Source organism: Primulina tabacum, chromosome 4 (assembly GCF_025594145.1).
Source record: "Primulina tabacum isolate GXHZ01 chromosome 4, ASM2559414v2, whole genome shotgun sequence".
In the NCBI taxonomy this organism is placed as follows: domain Eukaryota; kingdom Viridiplantae; phylum Streptophyta; class Magnoliopsida; order Lamiales; family Gesneriaceae; genus Primulina; species Primulina tabacum.
This window is the reverse complement of record NC_134553.1, coordinates 198723-211767: the sequence shown is the minus strand read 5'-3', so window position 1 is coordinate 211767 and position 13045 is coordinate 198723. Positions and strand designations below refer to the sequence as shown.

General features: G+C 48.0%; 1 protein-coding gene across 1 annotated transcript; it reads right to left on the bottom strand.

Annotated features, from left to right (window-relative positions):
• Positions 1-320: 320 nt before the first annotated feature.
• Positions 321-5111, bottom strand: LOC142541290 (uncharacterized). Its single transcript, XM_075647849.1, has 6 exons — positions 4673-5111; positions 3828-4450; positions 3492-3728; positions 3327-3381; positions 1410-3280; positions 321-851 (listed from the first exon to the last, which is right to left on the bottom strand). Exons 1-6 carry the CDS (start codon positions 5109-5111, stop codon positions 321-323), a joined length of 3756 nt encoding a protein of 1251 aa, XP_075503964.1.
• Positions 5112-13045: the final 7934 nt, after the last annotated feature.

The following is a 13045-nucleotide window of genomic DNA, read 5'->3' as shown; positions in this document are numbered from 1 at the left end:
GAGAGCATTTTTCCGGTTTTGGGGTTTGGGGTTTAGGGTTTAGGGTTTAGGGTTTTTTTTTTTTTTTTTTTTTTCCGGAAAACACCGCCGGATGCGGGGGGGTTAGGCAGACCCCTATCTGTATATATCCACAAAATAAACAGTAACAAAATACAGAATACAGAAAAAAAAAAAAAAAAAAAAACCTAAAAGAGGAGGTGGATAAAACCATAACCTCCTCAAAAAGGCTAAAGCAGTAGAAACATAAATACAAAGCAACCTAGGGAAGGAATTACAAAAGCAAAACGAACCCTAGAAGACTACCAAATAAGCGGCAACAACTAATCAAAAAGGAGAAGCGCTATGAACCACATGCTGAGGAAGACAAAATGATAATGGCGAGATGATCGCAGAGTCCATGCAAAAGCTCTCATCCCGGAGCTATCATCATGGAGAGTCCAATCTGTCAATATAAATATAATCTGGTAGCTGTCAACTGTACCAAACCCACTAGTCAAAAGAAAATCTGGCCAGGAAGCCACTATACAATGGCGATCACAGAGTAATATATAGATCGCAATCCCGCCAGAACAAAAGATATCTAGCATCTGAATCAAAAGAGCAGAGATCTCGATCCCATGAAGTAGGAGTCTGACGAACATGTCATAAGAAGCAGAGGATCCTTTAGAAAGCACCCCATGAATCCACCATGACATCCAGCAAACACCTCTACAATAACTGATACGGCGGCCAAGGAGAACCAGCAGTAAACGCCCTCCAGGAACCATGAATGTGCCAAAGGAAAGCACCAACAGAAATAGGGCAGAGACCCACTCAGAACAAACAAGAATACACACATCATGTGCAAGTGTCTGGACCCACTTGCACAGACCATACGGAAGTGAAAAACAACCTCCAAGTACACTAACCTGCAATAAAATATATATATATATATATGTATATAGATATAAATAGATATAGAGCCAGAGACCATAAAGAAAGAGATCCAAAAAAGAAGAAGGGGCTGCAAATGGCTAAGAGGATCTATTTCTGAGGTATGGAAGCCCAGAATGATCAGATCTAGCAAGGGTGGAGATGTCTGGAGGTAGGGAAGGACCTAACTCTAAGGTGTACTGCCTAAAAGTATGAGCCCTCGCCGCCAAGGCATCCGCCACAGAATTCCCTTCCCGGTAAATATGCGATAAATGAACAGATCGCCCCCTCATCAACAAAAGAATCCGTGTAACAAAATGTTCAAGATCCCAGCAGCACCGACGAGAACGAAGTAAAAGAATGGAAATCCAAGAGTCAGTCTCAATCCAAAGAGGGAAGAGATGAAGATCAGAAGAAATGAGAAAACCCCTCCAAATAGCCCATAATTCTGCCCGGACATTGGTCCCAACTCCAATGAACTCACTGAAAGAAACCACCACATGCCCAGAAGAGTCACGAACAACCCCACCAACAGTAGAGTCCCCAGGACTACCTCTCGAACTCCCATCTACATTCAATTTAAAACACCCGAACGGCGGCCGCAACCAACGAACAATCGTCAGTTTACGAGCCCTACGCAACTGAACAAAAATCCCCATAGCCCTCGCAGCCTGCAAAACACCCCGCCAGTGCATGGGCTTAACAGTAGACGCAGCGTGAGCGAGGCGCAAATAAGACAAAATCTGAGACTTAACAGTCTCCGCGGAAATGTGCAAATGACGGTGTTTCGCATCGTTACGAGCCGTCCAGAGAAACCATAAAACAATGAAAGGCAAAAACTCCTTCACGTGGCCCCTAGGAGTCCACCCCGGATGCCTCTTCCAAGCACTGAGGAAGAGTCTGAAATCACTGGTAAGGGGAATACAGACATGAAAAACAGCCCCAAAGTAATGCCATACAGACCTGGCAAGAGGGCTATCAATGAAAATGTGCGTGAATGTCTCAGGCATCTCACAACACTGACATTTAGACGCCAGCTCGAAACCACGACGCTGGAGCACATCGTCAACTGGAAGCCATTGATGCCAAAACCTCCAGAGGAAGAAAGACATAGTAGGCCTCAGCCAACTGCCCCAGCAAGGAGTGAAGATATCAGAAACTTGGTCTCTCAAGCGGACAAGCTCCCATGCGGATTTCAGCGAAAAAACACCGTCAGAACTATGCACCCAAATAGCCGAATCGGGCTCCCCCGATGCAATAGGGATCAGAGTAATAGTCTCAGCAATAGAGGGTGGGACAACTGAGCAGAGGAGGTCAAAATCCCAAGCCCCATCTGAAAGAAAGTGAGAAACACGGACACCCCGATCCCCCCTAAGCAGGACCTGACTAGACAAGGGAACATCCCCACACCAGATGTCATCCCAAAAAGAAACATCTCCCACCCCAATTCTCCATCGAATGCCAGATTCAGCACGAGCCCTAATCTTAAGCAAACGACGCCAAGTGGGAGAAATGAACCCAGCAGATGAAACATAAGCTGGATGCACCAACTGGCAGTATTTTCTCATCATGAATTTGGCCCATAGGGATGAACCTTGACGAAAACGAAACCATAATTTAATGGAGAAGCTATCCACAATATCTTTGAGCCTGCGAAATCCAAGACCCCCTTCAGAGACAGGAAGACATGCACGAGACCACCTCGCCCAATGCCATTTCTTATCCAAGGATCTGGATCCCCACAGGAAACCATTGAAAACATTCTCAAGCCTCTCCATAACTGCCAGAGGTGGCTGGACTACCTGGAACATGTAAATGGGAACCGAAAGGAGGACACTCCTAAGGAGAGTCATACGGCTCCCCGGGGAAAGAGTTTTAAGCTCCCAACCCTCCAACTTCTTACTCACCATCTGCACAAGGGGATCAAAAAGAGAGCAAACTCTATTCCCACGAAACAAAGGAACTCCGAGGTATTTGATAGGAAAACAACCCTCCCCAAACCCAGTGATACGAAGGAGACGGGAACGAGTACGACCAGAACACCTCGGAGGCAAAATAATGACACTCTTAACTGCATTCACCAACTGCCCCGAGAAGTTTTCATAGTGATGCAAAAAATCCATGAGACTGTTCATCTCACGAGTCCCACCATTGGCAAAAATAATGATATCATCAGCATAGGCCAGGTGGGAAAGAAGGAGATCACAACCAGATCGGTACCTAATCGCAGGATACTGACGATAAAGACGATCAAGACCACGCGAAAGGTACTCTGCCCCCAAAATGAAAAGAAGTGGGGACAAAGGGTCGCCCTGCCGGAGACCCCTAGTGGATCCAAAGAATCCAGTGAGTGAACCATTGATATTAACTGAAAATTGGCAATGAGAAATGTAGGCAGATATCATCGACACTACCTGCTCTGAAAAGCCATAATGCCTCAAGACATCCAACAGAAAAGACCATTGGACCCTATCATAAGCTTTAGCCATATCCAGTTTCAAAATAACATTGCCACCACGGGTGGGGAGAGAAAGACTATGAGTGAGCTCTTGAGCAAGGAGGATATTATCCGAAATCACCCGCCCTGGAACAAAGCCACTCTGATTCCACGAAACCAGCCTCTCCGCCACCTCCTTCAGCCGAGAATATAAAAGTTTGGAAATTATCTTATTAGTCACATTACACAAGCTGATAGGACGAAAGTCCGACCAAGCCTGAGCACCCATGACTTTGGGAATCAATGTGATCGTGGTGGCAGTAAACCCCTGTGGCAAGGGACTACCCCGAAAGAAATCCAGGACCGCATCAAAAACATCCTGATGGACAATCTCCCAGCAATGCTGAAAGAAGGCCGAAGAGAATCCATCAGGCCCCGCCACACTATCACGATGAATGGAGAAAACAGTCGCCCGCACCTCCTCCAAAGAAGGAGGGGCAGCAATATTTGCGTTCTCCAAATCCGAGATCACCAAGGGGAAATCAGAAAAATCCGGGCAAGAAAGCACAAAAGGATCCCCAGTAAGCAGGTTTTGAAAAAAGGCGGCCCCAGACTGCTGAATAAGCTCAGGGGAAGTAATGCAAGAGCCATTATCCCAAATACGAAAGATTTTATTAGCCACCCTTTTTTTCTTGACCATATTGTGGAAGAGTTTGGTGTTCCTCTCACCATCCTCTAACCACCTACAAGCGGCTTTTTGCCGCCAAAAATCCGCCTCCATGGCGGTAACCCTAGCAAGATCTGCATTGCAATTGGACAAACTAGTCCAATGCAAATCCGAAGGAGCAGCCTCGCAATCTGCCTCAGCAATCCGGACAGCCTGCTCCGCCTCAGCAAGTTTGGCAAAAAGATCACCAAAAACACTTTTATTCCACCACTTCAGATGGCTTTTGAGGCGCTTCAATTTCACAAAAAGACGGGGCATACCGTTCAAATGACACGGTAAATTCCAATTAAGCCTCACCGTCTGCAAAAAACCATGGTGCCTGAGCCACATGCTCTGAAAGCGAAAAGAACTCGGCCCACTAGCAAAGACCGGGACTGACACAAAAAGAGGACAATGGTCAGAGACCGTACGAATGAGGTGCTCCACACGAATAGAATGAAAATGGTCACCCCAATCAACAGACACAAAAACCCGATCAAGACGCTTCCAAATGGTCTTGTTCGTCCACGTGAACGAAGACCCCTCAAAACCAGCATCTACTAACCCAGAATCCAAAATAAAGTGATTAAATTCTTCCATGGGAAGCAACCGCCCACCAGAAGAACCCAAACACTCCGACGAATTCCTGACTACATTAAAGTCGCCACCAACAAGCCAAGGACCCTGAGCAGGCTTAACCTGAAGCAAAGAATTCCAAAGCTGTCTGCGCTCAATGTAGTCACACTTAGCATAAACAAAGGAACAAAAGACAGTGGTCGGCAAAAAAGTAGCAGAAACCCGGAAGTGAAGGAATTGAATGTGATCAAAAAGACACTCAACCATGACATCCTCAGCAAAGAAAACCCAGATATGACCCGAGGAGTTCGATATAACTCGAGAAAAACCAAAACGACGAGTCATAAAACGAACATCCAGATCAATCATGGGTTCCAAAATAGCCAAGATCTTGACTCTCTTATCTTTAACGTGGGCATGTAGCCTTTGTTGAGACTCCGAGCTCCGGAGCCCCCTGACATTCCATATGAGAAAATTCATGGAGAATGGGCACCAGAACCGCCCTGTCGCTTTTTACGCGACCTATGAAAAGCATTCTCCTTCCTTTTCTTAATATCCCCCATATCAGCATCCAGAATACGACCTTCAGACCTACAGCCATCACCCGACTCAGAATGCCGATCGAATTCCTGATCAGTATCTCCAGCAGATTCCAGCCGGAAGACCAGCTCACTGACAGAAGGACCCTGCCTAGCAACCAATTCCTCTACCGTAGAGGAAGCATCATCAGGAGACAAAGGAACAGAGGGGATGGAATGACTACTGTGATTCAAAGTACAAGGCCCCAGAGAGCCAAACACAGGCAACTCACTAGTAGACGGGACCCCAATACCATCCACACAATCATCCAACTGTAACCCTCCATCAATAACCTCATCACTGAGGATCACACCCTCAACAAGAACAGACTCCAAAGGATCCTTTCCAGAAGACCCAACACCGGCATCCTCCAGATGACCACATGGAGGGTCCATATCAACACAATCTAATCCAACAGGATCAGGCTCCGCGTCCTGCCCATGCGAGAGCACCTCAAAAGGATTCAACTCAAGAGGATTCTTTCTTGGAAGAACCTGCCGAACTGGCCTCTTTCTCCCTCTACGTCTGGGACCCGTGCCAGTTTTCTGAAGCTGAGGCTGGGTCCCCAAATTAAAACCAGAATTAACACCCCCTGGAGGGGCAGACTCTGTAGATGGGGGAGACTGGCCAGAAGCACGGTCAGCAGGCTTAGGACGAACAGGTTTGGGATTTTTTCCATGGGAATAACAAACACTGGTCGAATGACCCAGCATTTTGCAATCCATGCAGTACCCGGGGATTCGCTCATAAATGACTTCAATTTCTTGAGCATGATCACCCCAACCCACCCAAATCTCTTTGACTGGCGGTTCGAGCACATTAATTTCAACACAGACGCGAGCAAAAGCGCCTCGAGAAGAATCTGCAGTATGATCATCCATCTTCACCGGTTTCCCCACAATTTTGGCCAAAGCAAAGAGACTTTGCTTAGAAAACAAATGAAGGGGAAGACCCGGGAAGCGGATCCAAACTGGGGCAATGGGTGACTCCTCCTGAAGATTAAACTCTGGCATCCACTTAGAGAAGCGGACCAACAGAGGTCCAACCTGCATAACCCCCTTGGTCCAAAAGAACGCATAGTCTTCTTCACAAGCAAGAGTGAGAACAAGAAAACCCCGAGGCATGAACTTTAAGTCAAAAGATCTAACTAGTCCCAATTTAGCAAAAGCCGCAGAAATACCAGAATTTGGAACTAGAGATCGATTCCCTGAAATTTTTCCAACCAAAGCAAATTTGAAAGGTTCTGCGAGGGTAGAAATAACCTCATCCGGGAAGAGAATACCCGGTTTTCCATTTCGAAGAGTCGGCACAGGCATGTCATTCATAGAGTTGTGCAACTCATCAAAGCTTTTTTTGGCCGTCCGAGGGGATGGTGGAGTCAGGATATCACGAAATGACACAGTAAGCGGAATAGGAACACGCGTACCTGGTTTGACCGTTTCAGCACAAGGGTTGACTGCCGAGTCAACTCGTCCTTCACGGTGATTCGACTCGACCGAGTTGACTCGTGAGTCACCTACCGGAGCACCACCATGGACCGGCGACGGTGAGGGGAGTCCAGAACCGGGACCAATTCGTGCAGACTCGGGCATTGGAGGGTCCGATTTAACCAAAGTATGTGAAGAAACTCGATTTTGCCCTAGAAATTGGGCGTTTCCGACCGGTGGCCGGAAACCAGAAATTGAAGATGGCAAAATGCGACCCATACCTGAACGATCAACCCCTAAAGAGGAATTGAAGAAAGAAGCCGGAATAGTGCCTGAAATCGGCGGGGAGAAAGACGGCAGTGAGGCGTCCAACGGCGAGTTCTTAGATCTGAAATTCAACGGCGAGTTCTTAGATCGGGGTCGGGATGGAACATTGGATGTCGGAGTTGGCCGGAATCGACGAAACAAGCGACGGCTGCGCAGTGAACAGTGACTGCGGAGCTTTGAACGGAGATGACGCCGGAACGGGGTAACTGGACGGTCGCGCAGGTGCCGAAAATGAAAGGGGAGGGTGAGGCGAAGAGAATGATGTATGGCCAGTACCAGGAGGAGCGACGGTTGCCGGCGCCGACGAAGGAGAAGAAACCGCCGCGATTTTGACCGGAGAAATGAGTGGGTAATCGGACTCCATTTGAGCTGAAATTTTGTAGGGAGGGTCGTCGTGAGGTGGCGGTTCAGATGGGGTGGTTGGCCGGCCGGGATCCGGCGGCGGTGGCATGGCGGTGGGTAGGGCGTGAATAGTGACGGGTTTAGTGTGTTTTTTCTCACCTTTTACTGTGTGTTTTTTCAGAGAAAATTTTTTTGGGGGCAAATGGGTTCGGTTTAGGGTTTAGGGTTTAGGGTTTTTTTTTTTTAAGATAAAACACCGCTGGAAGCGGGGGGGTTAGGCAGACCCCTACCTGTATATATCAACAAAACAAAAATACATCATAAAACCTAACGAGAGGGGGACTATACCAAGACCTCTCGAAAAGCTACCACACAACACACAGAAAACAAAATCTAGGGTGGCAAATATGTGAGCCAAAAACTAATCCCTAGGTAAGGAGCATAATAGAAATGAACGTCCAGAAGCGACGCTAAATACATGAAAATAAATCGAAACCTATCTAAACAGTAGAAATCCGGCTCAGAAGTAGGTGCAAAAGGCCACCGATGGTACCCATCTCTGAGCCATCTGCCAGTGTGATGCCAAACTGAAAAATACATCCTAATCCGAGATCGGTCCGCTGTACACGATCTGGCAATCAAAATATTATGCAGCTGGAAAGTCATTGTGCTAAAACGGTCGAAACACAAAAGAAGGACCGTAATCCAGCGAAAGTCAGAAAAGCTCCAAGACCCAAGGAGAGGGGGAAAACTGACGGAGCTCATAAAATCAGAAATCCAAGCATGACTGTAACTCTGAAAGAAGATGCAACCAATAGAGAACAACCAGAGCCACCAAATCACGGAACGAAAGTAGAAACCATATAAATCCCGACATGAATGAGACTCCGGGCCAGAGAGACCATAGAAAAAGATCATCCAGAGCCACCATAACAATCGGCCAGAGAGCATAAAAGTAATAAAGCGGCGGGCAAGGAGAAGCCTGCAGTGAGCGCCGGCCGGATAACAAGAATGATCCAAAGAAAAGCACCAACGGGGAGAGTGCTGGGACCCACCCAAATCCAAAAGAACAAAACAAGGAGAGTGCAAGTGTCTGGGCCAACTTGCACATCTCAAATGAGATATAAAAAACAACCTCCAAGGACAAAAGACCTGCAAGAAAAATAAATACATATATATAGAAAAAGAAAGAGAGCCAAAAGGAAGAGTGGGCTGCAAATGGCTAAGAATATCTGGATCTGAGGTATGGAAGCCCTGAACGATCAGAACGGGCAAGGATGGAGATGTGGCTGGGTAAGGAAGGACCTATCTCTAAGGAAAACTGCCTAAGGTCATGGGCCCTAACCGCCAAAGCATCCGCCACCGAGTTACCCTCCCGGTATATATGCGAGATATGAACCATCCGCCCCCTCAAGAGAACCAAAATCCTAGACACAATGTGATCCAATCCCCAATGACACTGACGAGAGCGGAGGATCTGAATAGAAATCTGGGAATCAACCTCAATCCAAAGAGGGAAAAGAGAAAGATCAGAACAAATAAGGAGACCCCTCCAGACTGCCCAAAGTTCTGCTCGGCTAGTGGATCCAGCTCCAATGAACTCACTGAACGATAACAAGACCCGCCCAGAATGATCACGAACAACGCCACCAACTGTAGAATCCCCTGGATTCCCTCTCGAGCTCCCATCCACATTAAGCTTAAAACAACCGGACGGCGGCTTAAGCCAACGAACAATCGCCGTCCGATGATATCTGTGTAAGCAAACCAAAATCCCCAGTAAGTGCGCCACGTGGAAGAAACCCATCCAATGCTTGGGTTTGATAGTACGCGCAGAATGGGCGAGGCGCAGGTAAGATAAAATCTGGAACTTCACCGTCTCCCCAGATATGGAGAGCTGGCGATGCTTCGCATCATTCCGAGTAGTCCAGAGAAACCACAAAATAATGAAAGGGAGAAACTCCCTCACATGGCCCCCTGGAGCCCAGACCAGATTCCTCTTCCACGCACTAAGGAATAACCTGAAATCCTCAGTGTCAGGGATACGAACCCCAAAGACCGCACCAAAAAAATGCCAAACAGGCCTAGCCACCGGGCTGCGAATAAACACATGCGTGAATGTCTCAGACATATCACAACACTGACAACGAGACGCTAACGCAAAGCCACGGCGCTGAAGCACCTCATCAACTGGGAGCCACTGATGCCAAAATCTCCAAAGAAAGAATGACATCGTAGGCCTCAACTAGCTACCCCAACAGGCGCGATTAATACCAGAGATCGGGGCGCGCAAACGGATCAACTCCCAAGCGGACTTGACAGAAAAAGCACCATCGGAGCTATGAATCCAACGAGCCGAATCCAACTCTCCCAAGAGAATCGGGACCAACACAATCTGCTCCGCAATAGAAGGAGCAACTACTGAACAGAGGAGGTCAAAATCCCAGGTTCCCTCCGAAAGAAAATGGGAAACCCGAGCACCACGATCCCCACAGACTTCAGTCTGACTGGACAGAGGAACATCCCTGAACCAACAATCATCCCAAAAAGAAACATCTCCATGGCCGACACGCCAGCGAATACCACTCTCCGCACGAGGCCTGATCTGGAGCAAACGCCGCCAAGTGGGAGAGATAAAACCACGAGAAGAGACACAAGCTGGGTGCGCCAAGAGACAATATTTCCTCATCAAAAATTTGGCCCAGAGGGAAGATCCCTGCCTGAACCAAAACCACAGTTTTATGGAGAAGCTATCCACGAGATCTTTCAATCTGCGGAAGCCAAGACCCCCCTCTTCCACGGGGAGGCAAGCCCGAGACCAACGAGCCCAATGCCATTTCTTCTCCAAGGGCCTAGACCCCCAAAGAAAGGCATTAAAGACTCGCTCAAGATTTTCCATGACAGCCAACGGAGGCTGAACAACCCTAAACAAATATATGGGCATCGAGAGGAGCACACTACGAATGAGGGTCATGCGGCTCCCCGGAGAAAGAGTACGAATCTCCCAACCCTCCAGCCGCCTCCTAACAGACTGTAAGAGGGGCTCAAAAAGGGAACACGTCCTATTACCCCGAAATAAGGGAACTCCGAGGTACATGATCGGCAGATGACCCTCCGCAAAGCCAGTGATACGCAAAAGTCTAGAGCGAAGGCGCTCTGAGCATCGCGAAGGTAAAATCAGGGAACTCTTGAAAGCGTTCACCAGCTGTCCCGAACAGTTCTCATAGTGATGCAGAAAGTCTAAAAGACGCTGCATCCCACGAGACCCACCATTGGCAAAAATAATGATATCATCCGCATAGGCCAGGTGGGAAATCAAAAGATCACAACTAGAATGATACCTAATAGCAGGATGACGCAAGTAGAGTCTGTCAAGGCCACGCGAAAGATACTCCGCCCCTAAAATGAAGAGAAGGGGGGACAATGGGTCTCCCTGCCTGAGGCCCCTGGTAGAACCAAAGAACCCCGAAAGAGAACCATTGATATTAACGGAGAAATGACAATGAGAGATACAGGCCGAGACCAACGCCACAACCTGCTCAGAGAAACCAAAATGGCGCAAAATAGCAAAAAAGAAAGGCCATTGGACCCTATCATAGGCCTTAGCCATATCCAACTTCAAAATAACATTACCACCACGAGTGGGAAGATTGAGACTATGAGTGAGCTCCTGAGCAAGTAGGATGTTATCAGAAATCATCCGTCCCGGAACAAAACCACTCTGATTCAAAGAAATAAGTCTCTCCGCCACAGCCCGCAAACGAGAGTACAACAACTTAGAAATGATTTTGTTCGTGACATTACACAGGCTGATCGGACGGAAATCCGACCAAGCCCGAGCACCCTCGACTTTTGGGATCAAAGTAATCGTGGTGGCAGTAAAGCTCTGAGGCAGGGGAGAGCCTCGGAAAAAATCCAAAACCGCATCCAACACATCCTGATGAACTATCTCCCAGCAATGCTGAAAAAACGCCGAAGAGAAGCCATCAGGGCCAACCACACTGTCAGGAGAAATGGAGAAAACAGTCGCACGCACCTCCTCTAAGGAGGGGGTAGCAGTAATCCCATAATTCTCCTCATCAGAAATCACCGAAGGAAACCCCGAAAAATCAGGACAATCAAGCACAAAGGGATCCCCAGTGAGTAAGTGCTGAAAAAATGAGGCACCCGACTGCTGAATCATCTCAGGAGACGTCAGGCAAATCCCTTCATCCCATATGCGGAATATCTTATTCGCCACACGCTTCTTCTTAACCATGTTATGAAAGAGTTTGGTGTTCCGCTCACCATCCTCAAGCCAGTTGCATGCAGCTTTTTGTTTCCAAAAATCCGCCTCCATGGCGGTGACACGAGCCAGATCCTCATTACGATCGGACAGAGTAGTCCAATTCGAATTAGAAGGATCGGCCTCACAGGCAGTCTCAGCAGAACGAACCGCACTCTCAGCCTCAGTGATTTTATCAAAGATGTTACCAAAAACATCCCGATTCCACCACATGAGGTGATTCTTAAGACGCTTCAACTTGGCAAAAAGACGCGGCATGCCAACCAGACTGCAAGGCAAATTCCAAGGACTCACAGTCTGCAAAAAACCATGATGCCGAAGCCACATACGCTGAAAGCGAAACGAACTCGGCCCACGGGCAAAAACTGGAGCGGTAACCAAAAGCGGACAGTGATCAGAAACAGTACGGGCAAGATGTTCAACTCGAATGGAGCTGAAATGATCCCCCCAATCAACGGAAACCATAACCCTGTCCAACCGCTTCCAAATGGTCTTATTCGTCCAAGTGAACGAAGACCCCTCATAGCCAGCATCAACCAGACCAGAATCCAAAATGAAAGTGTTGAACTCCTCCATGGGTAGAAGCCTACCACCACGGGTGCCCAAACACTCAGAAGCATCTCTGACGACATTAAAATCGCCCCCAACCAGCCATGGACCCAGAGCAGGCTTAACCTGAAGAAGGGAAGCCCAAAGATTTCTACGCTCAATGAAGTCGCAGCTGGCATAAACAAAAGAGCAGAAAAACTCAGTCGGCAAAAAAAGAGCAGAGACCTTGATGTGCAGAAACTGAGCATGATCAAAAACACACTCAGCCCTCACATCAGCAGTAAAAAACGCCCAGATATGACCAGAAAGATTCGAAATGACTCTAGAAAAGCCCAAACGGCGAATCATGAATCTCTGGTCCAACTCAATCATCGGCTCCAAAATAGCCAGAACCTTAACCTGTTTCCCTTTCACAAAGGCATGCAGCCTCTGCTGGGACTCCGAATTCCGAAGTCCCCTGATATTCCAGATCATGAAATTCATAAAGAATGGGCATCAGGATCACCCTGTCGCCTCTTGGACGAATCCTCAAGATCGTCCACCTTCCTCTTCTTCACCTCAGACATGCCAATGTCTGGAACACCAGACGCGGAGTGTCGATCAAACCCTGTGCCGGGGTCCTCCTCAGACACCTGTCTGGCAACGAATTCAGAAACAGGGGGCCCCTGTCTAGCAAACAGTTCCTCCACCATGGAGGAAACCTCCGGAGAAGCAGGAAGGGAAGGAATCGAATGGCTACTATGATTCTCAAAACAGATAACAGAATCAGCAAACAACGTAGCCACCCCAACTTTCGGAGAGCCCAGCTCATCCGTACAATCCTGAAAAGGAATAGACTCCTCATCTTCAAAGACCTGATCAGTAGACTGAGCAGGCACACCAACCGAGCCCGAAGGGAGAATCTC

Bases quoted from the DNA above. Each gene is read 5' to 3' on its own strand.
- LOC142541290 (XM_075647849.1), bottom strand. From the start codon at position 5,111: ATGAATTTTCTCATATGGAATGTCAGGGGGCTCCGGAGCTCGGAGTCT. The intron at 3,729-3,827 runs GTGCGGGCGACT...ATTGTCCATCAG, and splicing joins CCCCTCCTTCTTTGGAGGAG to GATGTTTTTGATGCGGTCCT. The intron at 852-1,409 runs GTGGTTTCTTTC...AAGTGGGTCCAG, and splicing joins GTGACTCTTCTGGGCATGTG to ACACTTGCACATGATGTGTG.